The sequence below is a fragment of the Panthera leo genome (genome assembly GCF_018350215.1).
Source record: "Panthera leo isolate Ple1 chromosome B3 unlocalized genomic scaffold, P.leo_Ple1_pat1.1 chrB3_random_Un_scaffold_42, whole genome shotgun sequence".
Classification (NCBI taxonomy): domain Eukaryota; kingdom Metazoa; phylum Chordata; class Mammalia; order Carnivora; family Felidae; genus Panthera; species Panthera leo.
In genome coordinates, this window is record NW_024962220.1 from 229,033 (window position 1) to 246,147 (window position 17,115).

Genomic DNA, 17,115 nt, shown 5'->3' on the forward strand with positions numbered 1-17,115 from the left:
GTCACCAGAGACCAAATAGGGAACATGTCAACATGGAGAGAAACCAGAAAAAAAAACAAGACTTTTAGTTACATTGTAAGTCAAGAAATCAGTGGGGTGCCTGGATGGTTGAGTCAGTTAAGTGTCTCACTTCAGCTCAGGTCTCGGTGTCACAATTTGAGGGTTTGAGCCCCGTTGTCAGGCCCTATGCTGACAGCTCAGAACCTGGAGCCTGCTTCAGATTCTGTGTCTCCCTCTCTCTCTGCTTTTCCCCGCTCACGTTCTGTCTCTCTCTCTATCAAGAATAAACATTTTAAAAAAATATTAGTCATAAGCAATCATCAAGAAAAGGAAAACTATAGCTAAGAACACAAGACCCATAAAAAGAAATGGTATAAATAGACTTTGTGAAAATCAATTCCGCTTATCTGCCCACGTGAATACCAATAGTAAGATAAGTTACAGAGTAAGAGACAATATTCACAAATTGCATGACCACCAAGGGACCTGCATCTTGAATATGCTAACAACCCTCAACAGTCAATAGGAAGAAAGGAAACAAACCTCCATCAAACAAGCACAGCCTTGTGTAGTAGACATCCTATCCTTGAGGTTATAGACACATTAGTTACTGACTGGAGAAGTCTCTTCACACCATCGACTGTCAGGGAAATTCAAATCAAGAATGCAACAGATGCCCTATACACACATCCCAATGGCTCAGGTATGAACAACTCAGACAACAAATCCAGGTGAGAATCCAGCATACGTGGGGCCTCAAACAATGCAGGAAGGATTGACAAACAAACACCAGCTCTGGAAAACCGTTGGCTGTTGCTTATGAAATTATACATGGATGACATAAAAAGGAACCTGGAAATACCACTCCCGAGTATTTGTCCCTGAAGAATGAAATCCCATGCTCAGAAAATAAATGGTGTGTAAATATTTACAGCATCTTTCTTAGTGTTAGGAGCTCAGAATAAGGCAAAAGTCTTTCTATATATAAAGGAATAAACCAACTACGAAAATTCCATCAATGGGAGGCTTTGCCAGAGAACTGTGACACTACTGATGCACACCTGAAATCAGGTGAAACTCAAAGACATGATGTGGAGGGAAGGGCGGTAGTCCCATAATTACAGAGGTGGTGTGACCTGGGACATTCACACAGCCAGACCATGGTGACAGTGGTTTGGTTGGGCATTCCTTAGCTCTTTCTTTCCCAAACCACATGATGAGATACTCTGCTTCATTTGACAGCACTCCTATGTTCAACCACCCTCTGATGTATGGAGTCTCCACAGACTGAACCCTACAACCTCGCACTCCTCTGAATGGAGAGTAGTTGAGACCATAGTCTGATATGTGTTCTGACAGGAGCTGTTCCCTCCACTGTCCCTGGCTCTGGCTCTCTCCTGCAGGTGAGGGGGAGTAGGTTAGGAATCCTCCACTGAAACCATCTGTCTCCTGCACCTGACTCTCCCACAACATGAGGCCCAGACCTTCTTCCTCACACTTAGCTGGAAATGAAGTCAGTTCTATAGGAACAGATTTGCTCCTTGGATTAGAGGATTACTCCATCTCCCCCTTACCCTGGGCAATACTCTGGGCAAAGGTCTGCAGCTGCAGGGCGTGTCGGGGACAAACAGGATTCCAAACAGTTTGGAAACTGAGGGCTCTGTTTAGGGGTGGCTGGCAGCTTCACTGCCTTGTGGCTTGCTTGTCCTGGTGGCATGAGACTCCTGCCATACAAGTCAGGTCTGGGGTGATCAGGTTCCCAGCATCCCTAGTGGACTGTGCCCAGGGCAGAGCTTCCTTCCTGGGAGTGGGGCTGCCAACAATGAGTGAGTCGCACATCTCAGTGGCACCTGCTGGGGCTTGGCCTCAACAGCAAACAGCTTAGGGTCACTGACATCCTGTCCCTCTGGGAAAGAGTCCTCTGAACAGGAGCTGGTCACCGGGAACCGTGTGTATTGGCTACAACAGTCTGGAGGGGAGGTTGCAGCCAGGCTCAGGGGCACATGCCTATAGTCACAGTTACTTGCACTGGAGTTTCTTCTTGCTGATCTGGGGTGGGAAAGGAAAAGAACATACCTTAGTTCAAATAGTCTAGGTATTCTTTCTGGTAGTATATTTTCTGCAATAAATGCTTCTTCATGGGCTGTATGCCAACATGGCCTTTTACAGGCACTATAAATACATTATTTGAGTTTTTCTTCAAATTCCAGTTAGTTAACATGCAATGTACTATTACTTTCAGGTGTAAAATATAGTGATTCAACATTGCAATACAGCACCCAGTGTTCGTTATGAGCGCTCCCCTTAATCCCCATCAACTACCACCCCATCCCTCCACACACCCTCCCCAGGGTAACCATCAGTTTTTCCCCTATAGTTAAGTATCTGTTTCGTGGGGCTTACATGGTTCCATGGGTTAGGCCCACGACTCTTGATCTGGCCTCTTGTCTTGATCTCATCATTCCTGAGATCGAGCCCCACTTTGGTTTCTGCACTGACAGCACGACGTTTCCTTGGGATTCTCTTCCCATCTGCCTCTGCCCCACCTCCCATTCTCTCTCTAAATAAATAAGTGAACATTGAAAAAATCGCCTATTTCTTGGTTTGCCTCTTCTCTCTTATTTGTCCCTTTGCCCATTTGTTGTTTCTTAAATTCTACATATGGAGGAAATCATATATTTGTCTTTCTCTGACTTATTTCCGTAAATATAATACTCTCTAGGCCCATCCCTGTCCTTAACAATAGCTAATGTCATTCCTTTTACGGCTGAGAAATATTCCAGTGTGCGTGGACGGGGTTATGTAGATATACCACGTATTCTATACCCATTCATCAATCAATGCATACTTCGGCTGGGTTGTTTCCATAGCTGGGCTGTTTGTGACATAGCTGCTATAAACAGAGAGGTACAATTCCCTTAAATTAGTATTTTTGTATCCTTTGGGTAAATACCTAGTAGTGCATTTGTTCTATCGTAACATAGTTGTATTTTTAGCTTTCTAAGGAACCTCCATGCTGTTTTCCATAGTGGCTGTGCCAGTGTGCATTCCCACCAGCACCTCCAAAAGGATCCTCTTTCTCTGCATCCTCACCAACACCTGTTGTTTCTTGTGCTGTTGAGTTCAGCCTTTCTGACCAGTGTGAGTTGATATTTCATTGTAGTTTGGATTTATATTTCCCTGATGAGGAGTGATGTTGACCATATTTTCATGTGTTTAGTGACAATCTGTAGGTCACATTTGGAAAAATGCTTATTCATGTCTTCTGGCCATTTTTTAATAGGATTATTCAGTTCTGGGGGTGAACTTTAAACCATATATAGAAACCTTAAAGACTCCACCAAAAAAAAACCCCGCTAGAACTGCTACAATAAACCTGTAAATTTGTAGCATACAAAATCAACATATAGAAATTTGTTACATTTCTATACACCAATAATGAAGCAGGAGAAAGAGAAATCAAGGAATCAATCCCATTTAAAATTACACCAAAACCATAATATACTAGAAATAAACCTAAGTAAAGAGGTACAAGATCTGTACTCTGAAAAGTCTGGGACATTTATGGAAGAAATTGAAGAAAACACAAAGAAATGGAAAAAATATTCCATGCACATGGATCAAAAGAAAAATCATTGTTAAATGACAATACTATCCAAAGCAATCTAGACATTCAATGCAAATAATTCAATTTCCTGTCAAATAATACCAGCATTTTTCACAGAGCTAGAACAAATAACTCTAAAATTATCATGGAACCACAAAAGACCCCAAATAACCAAAGATCTTGAAAAAGAAAAAAACCTGGAGGCATCACAATTCTGGATATCAAGCTATATTACAATGCTGTAGTCGTCAAGACAGGATGATACTGGCAAAAAATAGACACATACATTGATGGAAAAGATTAGAAAACCCTGAAATGGACACATCACTATATGATCAACTAAACTTTGACAGAGCAGGAAAGACTATCAAATGGAAAAAGTCCCTTCAAAAACTGGTGTTGAGAAAACTGGACAGCATCGTGAACTTGTAATGAACCTGGACCACTTTCTTACAGTAGACACAAAAATAAATACAAATTGAATGAAAGACCTAAATGTGAGACAGGAAACCATCAAAATCCTAGAGGAGGACACAGGCACCAACCTCTTTGACCTTGGCCAGAACAAGTTCTTACTAGACATGTCCCCAGAGGCAAGGGAAACAATAGCAAAAATAAACTATTGGGATCTCATCAAGATAAAAAGCTTCTGCACAGCAAAGAACAAATCAACAAAACTAAAAGGCAACTGACAAAATGGGGGGAGATATTTGTATGACATCTCAGACAATGGGTTAGTATCCAAAATCTATAAAGAACGTACCAAACTCAACACTCAAAAAACAAATAATCCAGTGAAGAAATGGGCAGAAGACATGAATACATATTTTTCCAAAGAAGACATCCAGATGGCAAAAGGACACGAATAAAGATGCTCAACAACACTCTTCTTCAGTGAAATATAAAGCAAAACCACAATGAGATACCAACTCACACCTGTCACAATGACTAAAATTAACAATTCAGAACACACAAAATGTCAGCAAGGATGCAGAGAAAGCGAAACCCTTTCGCACTGTTGATGGTAATGCAAACTGGCGCAGCCACTCTGGAAAACAGTGTCGAGATTCCTCAAAAAATGAAAAACGGAACTATCCTGTGATCAAGCAATTGCATTTATCCAAGGATACCAAAGGTATCCAAAGGATGCCAAAATGGTGATTCGAAAGGGCACGTGCATCCCAATCTTTATGGCAGCCTTATCAACAAAATACAAATTGTGGTACAGCCCAAATATTCATCAACACATGAATGCATAAAGAAGAGGTGGTAAATATATACAATGCAATATTACTTAGCCATCAAAAAGAATGACATCTTGCCAATTACAATAATGTGGATGGAACTACAGTGTATTATGCTAAGTGGAACAAGTCAGTCAGAAAAAGTCAAATATCCTATGATTTCACACATTAGTGGAATATAAGAAACACAACATACAGAAAGGAAAAATAAAATAAATCAAAACAGAGAGAGAGGAAACCAGAAGACACTCTTAAATACAGAGAACAAACTGAGGGGAAGTGGGGGAGGTGGGCTAAATGGCATGTGGCCATTAAGGAGGGCACTGGGTGAAATGAGAACTGGGTGTTATATGTATGCGATGGTTCTCTACATTCTACCCCTAAAATGAGTACTACGCTGTATGTTAACAGATTGAATTTACATTAATATAATACAAGAAAATTATATATAGAGAGAGACTGCCTCAAAATAGCAAGCTTCTGCACAGTGAAGGAAACAATCAACAAAACAAAAAAGCAACCTATGGAATGGAAGAAGATATCTGTAAATGACATATTCTCAGGGTTGGTTTCCAAAATGTATAAGTTTTTTTTAATTGTTTTCAAATTATCAGTAGAGTGTGTCCATGCAGTTCAGCACACTGCTGTGTGAGAAGCAAAACTCGTGTCTTCCACTTTTATATTGTGGTAAGATCTCACTGAAAATGAGACCCACACTCTTCACAAAATTTTAACCATACATTACAGTATTGATAATTACAGGGGTAATGATGTGGAGACCCCTTTAAAACTTGTCATCTTGCATAACACAAAATCATAGCCCTTGAGATCTACTCCTCATTTACCCTCCCTGCCAGGCCCTGGAAACTGCCATTTCACTCTCCATTTCATTGGTATCAAAACCCAAATTCAGTTGCCTGTTGCTGGAAAGGTCAATGTTCAAAGTTTTAGTTTGGGTGGCAAAGGAATTTGAGCTATATTCAGAAGGCCAGCCACTGGGGAGAAGGCAAACTCTTGTCCAAACGTCACCTCTGAGGTTTCTCCCTGACCCAGGGCGTTTTAAAGCAGTAGAGGGTACTTAAACAAGGCAGTGCCATAGTCAATACCATCCTTTGATCATGGGCAGACTGCATGGTGCAAGCTGCCAAATTAACCTCAACTTCCCTGCATCTCCAGCTGAAGAGGGAACCAAACTACATGGGAGGAGACTGCCAGAGGCCAGGAAAGAACCCCCATAAGGGATTAGAGGAGAAAACCCCTGGGGCTCACACATGGTCAGCAGTACTTTCTGTTCTCCCCAGCTGGCATAAGAAAATACTAAAATACAACCTTGTAGTTCACCAATCATCACTCAGAATACTGACAAATGTTTTCCCCAGTGAACTCAGAGGAACCTTCAAAGCAAAAACCAAAAGGATCAAATGGCTTACAAACTAATAGCCAAGGAGAATAAGACACACAAAACTACAAAGAGATTTTTGCATCACCCATAAAGGTAAAATTGACAATGTTTACCTCCGCATCACAAGGAAGCAAAAGCAGTGGTCTCCGTAATGAGGAAAAGTAGTCATCCAAAGAAAGTGAGCCAGCAGTACCACAGGACATGGAATTGGTAGAGAAGTTAAGGGTGATATAACTGCATAGCCCATATGCAAGTAGCTGGAGGAAAGATTAAAGGTGTTGACTAGAGCCAAGCCTCTGGGTCCAAATCCCTACCCATGTCCATGTGACCACTCTTGACCATGGCCCACCTGCCCCTCCCATATCCTCCCCAGCCGAACTGATGTGCAGGGTCACCCAATGCCACACCCTGGGACTGTTGCCTAACCCCACAGGTGGCCCCCACGTGCAGGGTGCTGGCCACCTGGCACAGCCCTCTGTTCTCTCTGATGGTCTAGACCTGGCTTTGCTGAGGATCCTCCATTTATCCATTCTCACTGGCAGATGTCCCTGAGCAGGGGCATGAGGCTGGCAGAGGACCAGGTCACCCTGAGGGCACCCCTCTTGCTATTTGCACTCTCGGCAGTGCTGGCTCCTGTGCAGGGTTCTCAGGGCATCCCTCATGGTGCTACATCTCCTCTGAGATGGTAATTCAAAGGAAGGAGCCACACCACAGCAAGGGCATTCAGAGGCCTGGCTGTCCGTCCTATAGCCTGCGTTTTGGGGCAAGAGACATGTTATGCACATGCGGCACAAGAAACTCTTTTGTTCCAGACTCTGCTGATGATGACTCAGGATGCTCAGGGAGCCTTGCAGGTGGACTAACCCTTCATGCCTCCAGACTGTTACTACCTCAGCTACCTGGAGGAGATTCCTTTTTCCATGGTCACAATTGACACAGGCTATGGCAGCCTTGAAGATATCATGAAGTTGGATTAACTTGCCTATGAAATGAGACCCCTCGGTGATTTCCAATCATTTGAACACTTTGTTTCTCAGATAGTCGAGGACATCTGTGCAATGGGACCTACTTATAACCGGGGATATAAGGAGGACAGGGGACCCCCTGTTCCTCAAGGAAATGCCAGTGCAGCCCCAAGGATCTCTAGTAAGTTCTGTTCATCCCATCACAGAATTTTCAAAGGACTTGCTTTCAGTTTCAAAACAATGTATAGTGTGTTAACCACGTGGAAAAAAGTGCCCAATTCCTAGTAAGGCTAGTTAGCTTAATTGAGTCCATATTTCATGCTATTGATGTAAGTTATTGGTTTCATGGTCATTTATAGTGAGAGACATCAAGCTCACACAGGCAATTATGTGTTGCATCAGAGCCCCTTTTTTTTCCTCTTCAATAGTATGAGTGAAAGTATTTTCGATTTCTTAAAACACATTCACCCTTAATGTGATTTGAGATGGGCCCCATGAGGTTCATGGCAGTCCAGTTGTATATTCTATATGCCATCCACCAATGGCTTATATGCCATCATTCTGGGTTATTTAGGCAGACATTATTTACTCTTGTCTGTCATAGCAACACATCAGATGGCAAGAAATTGTGGCTTGTGCATTGACACTGATGAATGTGCTTGCCAAAAAAGGTCCAGCTGCCTTAGGACCCAACTAACTGGTATAATGGAAGCTTTCAGTAACTGTTCCTTCATTCATATGCAGCACATAATGAATTGTGGAACAGGCAAGTGCATGTTCAACACTGAAATGGTGCATTTAAATAAAAGCCTGACCCACTATCATTATGGAAACTACATAGTGGATCCAGGAAAGCAGTGTGACTGCGGCTCATTCAACCAGTGCTACAGCAATCTAGGCTGTATGCGTGATTGTATCTGAACCCCTGGGGGCAAATGGAATACAGGCAGATGCTATACAGACTGCACCAACTCCGCTGCTTGGACACCCTGCAGACCAATCCAAAATATACGTGATCTTCCAGAGTTCTGCCATGGGGTGACCTTGGCATACCCTGATGACTTCCATATGCAAGATGGAACCGGGTGCACTGAAGAGGGCTGCTGCTATCATGGAAACTGCACTGACCGCACTATTCACTGCCAAGAAAGCTTTGGCAGAAATTCTGGGAAAGGTGAAGATGTCTGCTATACCATACATCACAAAGGCAGCCGACATGGACACCTCAGAACACCCTGGGGAAGTCAACGCTGAACCTGTTCCCATACAGGCGTGCCGTGTGGAAGGCTGCAGTGTAGGAATGTCACACATCTCCCTCAGCTGCAAGAACATGTTGGATTCCATCTGTCTGAGATCCAGGGTTCTGATGTTTGGGGCTGGATTCACATCGTAGCACAGGAAAAACCCAGATTCCTCATGTGAGAACTGGTACTTCCTGTGCTTCTGGATAGTTCTGTCGGGATACCTACTGCACTGGCAGTGGGGCTCAGCTGAATTATGACTGTATCCCAGAGAAATGCAGTCACAGAGGGATGTGCAACCATAACAGGAACTGCCACTGCCACACAGGCTGGGATCCTCCATGGTGCACGGACAAGGCACTGGTGGGAGCACAGACTGTGGACCCCTCCCAGAAGAATTCAGCCAGTCAGGCAAAGTCATGAATCCATGGTATATCTCAGAGTGGGTTTTGGTCACATTTATGCCATAATAGCTGCATTCCTCTTTGTTGTTTCTGGAAATGCCAGAACTATAAACACAGAGAAAGTTAAGGAAGAGATTTTTGGAGAAGACAATCCATAATTTAGCCTCCAGACCCCTGAACAACTATAGACAATGCATCTGGTGCATCTGTAAAAATACAGTATTGAGGCGGCACAGTTGACATCCACGTTTCCAAGGGTCTGCGGGAGACACAGGGGTCCTCAGGCACATCACAGCTCTGACACCAGGTCTCTCATGGGTCACCGACCAGCACTCTGAAATAAAACTTGAAAACTGCATGCTTCTGGCTTTTATGTAGTTTTTAAGCCTGTAAGAGCCCAAAATGAGCCTTAGTTTCTGGGAAGAGGACCTGAGTCAGAGCTGTGTCTTGAGCGGAAGTGTCTGGTTCCAGAATTAAGAGAAGTTGACACAAGCTCCTTTATTGGCAACTTCATGAGTTTTCTCCAAAACTATGCTGTTGTGGACTGAAAAGTTTCTCATTCTCCAGGTAATCTGTCTTCCCCCAGTCCCATGTGGGCTCAGGATAATGGAGGGCTACCACCCACCCATACTGCCTGTCCACACGGGCGTGTCTGCGGGCTGTGAGGGAAGGGGACTGCCATTAGGTTCCACTAGCCCAAGCTGTGCCTCTATGGAGAGCAAATTTCCAAATGTGGGAGACTGAGACCATGAGGCTGAAAGTAGCACCCCATAAGTCAATCAGAAGGGTAGGCACAAGCGTCTATGGATGACTCTGGCATCCAGAGGGAGATCGGGAAAGGTGAATCCCTGCTCTCTTTCTCTTGCCTACTTTTCAGTGAGTTTAACCTTAGATAAGAATCTGCCTAGGGTTCCCACTTTGGTTTTCCAAGCACCTTCTAGAATAACACAGAGGTGAGCCTGTGAAAGTTAGTGAATTCAGCCCCATCCACCCCCAAGAAATCCTGTACTTGCTACCCTGTTTTCTATGTCCTGATCATGGCGAATGTGGGATGGAGGCCTGCCCTTCCCTGGGTCCTTGTGCCCTCTTGTTCTGGGCTCTGTAAGCCATAAATCCTGTGCTTCCATTTCCTTTGTTGGGGGTGTACTGAAACCCCACCTTCAGTCACAAGGGGCCCACACATCTCATGTACCCCAAACGAGAGCTCAGATACCTAGGGAGCTGCCTGTCACCCACTGTGACTTGCTGTTGCCACTTCCTTCAGCAGGTCACAGTCTTCATGTTCTTAATTCAGTCCAGAAGCTGAGTCCCACAATACATTTATCCCCACGGATGGGATTGGGAGCCTACCTGATGCCCCCCTACAATGCCTTAGACCTAAGAATGGCTCACTCATTCCTCACCCTCACGTCTCAGCTGCTGTGGGAAGGAGCTGGTGCTTGCTGGTGGTCTGTAGCTTTGATTTGGGCTTATGCCAGGTGTTGCCAGAAACCCTCACCCTAAATTATCAGTGCCATGAAAGGTCAGACTCCCTGCAGAGACCAACAAGCAGGCACCAGTCTGGGGGTACAGGGGTGTGTACTTCCTATTCACCTCCAAAGGAGGTGGACACCGAGAACAGTGTTCCTAGATTAGTGTTGAAGAAGACGCCAGCTGCTTGGTCCACTGTGTTGCGGCCAGCACCGTGGTGTTGTGCTTGATTAGCCAGGCCTAGCTAGTGATGGAGGCAAATCTACAAGGAGCATCATGGCACCCAGGGTGGAGGACGTGGCCAAGGCAAGCTCCCCCTAGTGGCTGCAATCCTCGCTGCTGTCACCAATGGCTCCCCACCTGTCAGGTATTGGGTGGGACACCTCAGTGTGGGAGGCCACAGAACACAACTCTGGGAAGAAATAACTTCTATCCCAGATTTCCCCTGTCACGATCCACTACACCTACATGTCCAAGGACCAGCGTGAGAGACAGAAAGGGTGACAGGCACTATACCATCATGGAAATGCAAGGCTTCCTGGAATCATTTGTCCAAAGGGAGGGAGACAAGGACACTGATTGGCTTTTGTGGGTCTTCGTCATTGGCTCCAAGCTGTTGCTTACAGCACTTGACATGCTGCAGCTGGCTGGATTGGTCCAAGACCGCCAAAGTCATCATTCACTGAAAAACTCAAAGTATCCACAGCCTGTTTACAGAGACACCCTAGAGGAGCCTCCAGACTTTTCACTCTATCAAAAGACCATGACAAGCACGCCAAGGCACAGGGCAGGAGACACAGGCAAAAAAACAAAAGGGGGAAGGCTCTGAGGAAGACGCTCCCCAAGCCCCCAGAGCCCACAGAGGTAGGAAGAAAGAAGCTCTGATTCCTGGGACTTGGATTTTTATGGCATGGCAGCACAGGCCCACTGGGAGAGGTCAAGCCCAGGTGACGCCATCCACCTCTAAGATAGAATGGGGACAATTCAAAGAGTGTGGGGTTTTTGTTTTTTGTTTTTGCCTTGTGTCATGCGCCCAAGACCCTTGACCATTTCCAACCTGGAGAAGAGGCCCTTGACAACACCATCTAAGGCGCTCTTCATGAAGGACCACTCTGACCTTAAGTCTGTGCCATTACATGCACAGTGGGGGAACAGGACGACATAGGTTCCTGTCCACGTGACAAGAACCTGATCTCAGGACCCACTGTGGAGACTTCCGGCGGAGGAGGGCATGCATCCATGCCGATAAGAACCGGTTTCATCAGGACCCCCTGTGCAGGATTCCAGAGGACGAGGGCCCAGGTCCACACCGAAAAGAACCCGGTTTCATCAGGACCCGCTGTGGAGGATTCGGGAGGACCCGGGCCGGCGTCCACACAGACAAGGACCCAGTCTCCTCATGACCCACTGTGGAGGATTCAGAGGGACGTGGCCCCGCGTCCACACTGACAACAACCCGGTCTCCTAGGGCCCACTGTGGAGGATTCAGGGGGACGTGGCCCCGCGTCCACACTGACAAGAACCCGGTCTCCCAGGGCCCACTGTGGAGGATTCAGGGGGACGTGGCCCTGCGTCCACACTGACAAGCACCCGGTCTCCCAGGGCCCAATGTGGAGGATTCAGGGGGACGTGGCCCTGCGTCCACACTGGGGACGTGGCCCTGCGTCCACACTGACAACAACCCGGTCCCCTCAGGTCCCGCCAAGGGAGGAGCAGGCGAGGACAAAGCCAGGCCCCGGGAAGAGGAGCTTCCGGAACCTGGAGGCTGAGGGGGGCGCTGTTCGCCAGACCCTGGGGGGAAAGGACCCTGCGCGGCTTCGTGCGCGGTGACACTGTGTCCCCCGCGGGGCTTACCTCACCGGCGCCGGGCGGCGGGGCCGCGCGGCCGTCTTCCTGCTCCGCGCCCACTCGGTTCCCGCCGCTGCCTCATGCGGTTCGCGGTCCAGGAGCGGGCTCCCCTGGCGGAGCTCGCACTCCCGCCGCTCTGGCCTCGCGGGTCCCTTCGGCCTCCGCGCGGGGCGGGGTGTCCCTCCCGAGTCTGCCACGGCGCCGTGGGGACTTCTGTGCGACACCCCGGAGCTGCAGATGGCTCCGGGCAGGACAGACGTGCTCACAGGGGCGGTTCCTCCGCGGCCAGGAGCACAGAGCAGCTCTCCGCCCCCGTGCGTCTTCCTCCGTTTCTGTCCCCAGTGCCCTGTCCTGGGACAGCAGGCCTGCCACCTCCTTGCTGAGATTTCCTCTGGGGCACGTCGTTCCTTCCGCCGCGGTTGCAAATGGCACCGTCTCTTCCTTTCTCTTTCCGACGGCTCGTCAGGAGCGTGCAGACGTGCACGTGGTGTGTGTGTGCTGCTCTCCTATCCTGCGAGTGTCCTCGTTGCTCCTTCCGTTGCCCTTGGAAATAACCCGCCAGTTATGTTACCAGCCAAAGTGGGTTTCTTCAGGAGTAGCGGAGAATTGCCATCCGGGCCCAGCAAGCTGTGGCAAAACCGCGGCCGAGCGGGGAGCACACGGAGAGGAACGCTGTTTCGCGGAGAAGAGGAAGTTGGGAGCGTGGTTTTGAAGCGAAGTCCGCAGGAGGAAAGCAGGGCTGCAGGGCGAGCAGGCGCCTCCCGGGCCCAGCTGCAGGGGCGGTGGGTTTCCTGCAGGGGCCGCAGGGCAAGGCTTCCCCTGGTGGGGCCTGAGCCGGGGGGTTCTCTCCGCGGAGGGTTCTAATCTTGGGTCTGTAGCCGTGGGTTTTTCCCGAGCCTGACCCTGGGTGGTGGGCTCCGCCTTCCAGCCTTCCCTCCCCGCCTCCCGAGTCCACTTCCGTGAGATGTCCCTTCACTGGTTTTCGCAGTTCTAACAGCTTCTTAGTGGCGTCTTGTGGACAACCGGAATTCCAAATCCCACTGCTTCCGCTGCACCCAAGACACGTGGCCACCAATAGAACCCTCCCACGTGCCTCTGGCTCACGTGCTGCCTCCTGCAGGGCCCGTGGCCTCTCCGCCTGGGTGAGCTGGGTCTGGGCGTGGGCCTACGTCACAGCGTTTGACCCCTCTCTTGCTTCTATCGTGTGGGGCTGACACGGTTGTTGGAGGAGTACCTTACTCTGTGATTTCAGACGTGCACTGAACGTGTCACGGCAGCGCAAATACGCTTTACCTGGAGGCTCATTTCTTTGCCGCGTTTGCCACTTCAAACGAGATACTTTGGTGCGTTTTACCCCAAACAGGGACACCCTCCCGAGAAACCACCACAGAACCCCAAATGAGGAAATCCCTGCGTTTCCACATTAGACCCCAGACCACAGGCCCACTTCAAGTGTCCCCACCTGCCCCACTGTGAAATGTCTTTTCCCAATCTGATCTGGGTTCTTTTGGGGAAGTGCTCCTGAGACTTTCCCCTATCTGTGTAACCTGGGGGGATTTAAAGAGCAAGGTGGTTCCTGGGGCGCCTGGGGTCTCAGTCTGCTAAAGGCCGAGTTCACTTCAGGTCGTGATCTCGAAGTTGCTGGGTTCGAGCACCTGCTTCTGGCTGTGTGTCAGCAGCTCAGAGCCTACAGATTGCTTGAGATTCTGTGTCTCCCTCTTGCTAACCCCTCCCCCTATCATGACCTGTCTCTGTCTCTCTTTTTCAACAATAAATAATAAATGTTAAAAAAAAAAAAAAAGAGCAAGATGGTTCCTGAGTGGCCTTTTCTGGATGGCTTCTGTCACTGAGGATGTTTTCTGCATTCACCCATGTTGTGACGTGTATCAGTCCTTCCTTTTTAAATTCTGATTAAATGTATGTAACATAACACTTACCACGTAAGTCACTTTAAGCATACAGTTGTCTGGCATTAACTGCATTCACACTGTTGTACATCCATCTCCAGAACGTTGTCATGTTCCCCTAGGGAAACTCTGTATCTATTAAACCCTAAATCCCAATTCCCCTTTCGCCTCGGCCCCTACAGCCACATTCTACTTGGTGTCTCTGAGTATGACTTTTCTGGACACCTCACTTAAGTGGAACCATAGTGTATTTTCCTTCTGTCACTGGCTCATTTCACTCAGCATAATGACTGCCAAGTTCAGTCGGTGTGCAGGTGTGTATCAGAACTCTCTTCCTTGTGAAGGCTGAATTATATTCCATTGTGTATATACTACATTTTGTTTATTTACTCACCTGTGAATAGTTACTTGATTTGCTTCCATCTTTTGGCTGTTGTGAAGAAGCTGCTATGAATACGGGAACATGAATACCTGCTCAAGGCTTTGCTTTAAATTTCCAGATGTAAGTGCAGATGTGGAGTTCTGTGATAGCTTTCTGAGAAACCAGTATTCTCTACAGCCACAACATTTTACTTTATTTCTTTGTATGACAGAATAATATTCCTGTTTAAGGGTCTGCCCCAGGTTGTTTATCCATTCACACACCGATAGGCATTTGCATAGTTTCTACAATGTGGCTATTGTGAACAGTACTGCTATGTATGTGCACATGCACTTTGTTTAAACAACTGTTTTCATTCTTCGAGATATACATCTAGGAGTAGTATTGTTGGGCCATATGGTAATTCTATGTTTTTATCTTTTTTTTGGGGGGGGGGAATTGCCAAACTCTTTTACACATAGTCTCCACCATTTTACATTTCCACAAGCAAGGTTGAAGGGTTCCAATTTCTCAACATCTTTACCAACATTTGTTATTTTATAGTTGTATTGATTAGAGCATTTTTAGTGCGTGTAAAAGGGTATCTCACTGTGTTTTAAATCTCCATTTCCATAAGGACTATTGATGTTTAATATCTTTTCAAGTGGTATTCACCATTTCTATGATTGCACTGGGGAAAGATATATCCAAATCCTTTGTCCATACTAAAAATTGGGTTGTCTTTTTGTTGATGAGTTGTAAAAACTCTTTATACATTCTGCATAACAGGCTCTTACCAGACAAATACTGTGCAAATATTGTCTTCCATTAGGCTTTGTCTTTTCACTTTGGGGATAGCATCTTCTGGTGTACAAAGGTTTCTAATGTTGAGAAAACTAAATTTATCTACTTTTCTTTCCTTGCTTGTGCTTTGGTGTCATCTCTAACAGCATTGCTAAACCCAATGGTCATGAAGATTTATCTCGATATATTGCTTCCAGAGGTCATAATTTTACATTTAAACTGTTGATCCATTTTGATTTGATGTTTGTATATGTTGTGAGATATGGACGCAATTTCATTCCTCTGCACATGGATAGCCAGCTGTCTAGCACCCTTTATTAAAAAGACCATTTGCTCCCCAATGTCATGTTGTCTGCTCCTGTCAAAATTCAGTTGACCAAAGATGAAGGGGATTACTTCTGGGTTCTCCATTAAATATCACTGACCTGTACGTATCTTTATTTTGTAGTGTTTATTTATTTTTGAGAGAGAGAACATGCGAGGCCCATAGAGAAAGGGAGAGATAGGAAACTGATTGGTGTGCAAAGGAAAGGGTTTGGATAGACCTGAGAAGGATACATTTCTTTGACCTGTGGTTACTCGGTTGTCCTGTAACTTGATTATGTTCATCTAAACTCATAGAATCTTATAATAAACATGGTCATTTACCATATTTAAGTTACTTCTGTAAATATCTCATTACTTTGATTATTAGATAAAATTTTATAAAATTATTTCTATAAATACTTATGTCTTCACACTCTGTATTGTGTTCCTTCTTAGCTTGGTGGTTGTCTGATGACCATATAGAGTAGATAGATAGGATGGACCAGTTGTGTAGGGGGGACAGATTTAGTTCAGTTCATGAAAGTGACAGTTTCTAAGGCAAGACTGTGGGGTCAAGGGGCTGAGATGGGGTGCAAAATAATAACATCATGGTAATGAACTCAAGGCTATTGTGGAGAGAGTCTGTCATGTTTTACCTATACAGTTCTTTCCTCAATGCGAATTATTATTAGGAGACCTGCCAACCTAACAAACTGTTGTTAAATCCACAGGAAATGAATGGAAGAGTCCAGAAGGAAGCTGGCAGGTGGTGCAGGCAGCGAGGGAGCCTGGTGGGCAGAAGCCTGGTGGTTGAGCAAGGGCCTGGAAGGAGCTGTAAATGTTAGGCCAGAGGGACGATGGTCCAGATCCAGGACAGAGCTCTTGTCCCTGGATATCCTAGAGCTCAGGACATCCTGGGAAGGGAGACCCTGGGAACAAATGGGAATGGAAGCCAAAGCCCCAGAGGGAGGAGGAATCTACAAGCAGGCATGTGCTACCCCATGTGGAAGCTGTATTCAGAAAAAATTGAAGTCATAATTATTTCTTTTGTATATCTCAAGTTGGTGTCAAATATTCTTTTCCGTATGAAATTATGGTCTTTTAAAAAATATTGCCAGTAGTGGATAATTTCATTATAATGCTTTCATAATGATGTGAATCCTCTATAATGACTTTAATATAACATAAAATTATCTATCTATCTATCCTCTATCTACCCTCTATCATCCATCACCTATCCTCTTATCTATTTACTATCTAGCATTCTGATCTCTATTTGAGGTCTATTCAGCTAACTCAGCATTTATCCTCTTGGCACATGCCTTCAGGACTATGAACACATTTTCTACAATTTCTTTAGGCTCCGGATTTTTAGATTCCAATGATGTCCAGGTCAGCCAATCCATTTTCATTAATGTGGTTGTTTTAGTGCCATTAACTTCTTACCTCAGATACTGATGGTCTCTGTCCATATCAGTGAAGAGTCCCCCACTTTTCTGTGACATCTGTGCCTCCTCCCTGAGTTAATAGCCCCTTGTGTTGGATGGGGATTTCTC

The 17,115-nt window shown here is 46.2% G+C and overlaps 1 protein-coding gene across 1 annotated transcript; it reads right to left on the reverse strand.

The window, feature by feature from the left end:
* Window positions 1-1,018: 1,018 nt before the first annotated feature.
* Window positions 1,019-17,064, reverse strand: LOC122212719. The gene is made up of 4 exons (XM_042926677.1): window positions 17,006-17,064; window positions 12,792-13,230; window positions 12,188-12,639; window positions 1,019-2,049 (listed from the first exon to the last, which is right to left on the reverse strand). Exons 1-4 carry the CDS (start codon window positions 17,062-17,064, stop codon window positions 1,752-1,754), a joined length of 1,248 nt encoding a protein of 415 aa, XP_042782611.1. The 3' UTR covers window positions 1,019-1,751.
* Between the last annotated feature and the right edge of the window lie 51 nt (window positions 17,065-17,115).

Excerpts from the sequence above, each read along its gene's own strand:
- LOC122212719 (XM_042926677.1), bottom strand. The coding sequence starts at position 17,064 with ATGTCACAGAAAAGTGGGGGACTCTTCACTGATATGGACAGAGACCAT. Across the intron at positions 12,640-12,791 it reads CAGCTTGCTGGGCCCGGATG|CCGTCGGAAAGAGAAAGGAA; the intron begins GCAATTCTCCGC and ends GCTCCTGACGAG. Across the intron at positions 2,050-12,187 it reads CGCCGCCCGGCGCCGGTGAG|ATCAGCAAGAAGAAACTCCA; the intron begins GTAAGCCCCGCG and ends TTCCCACCCCAG.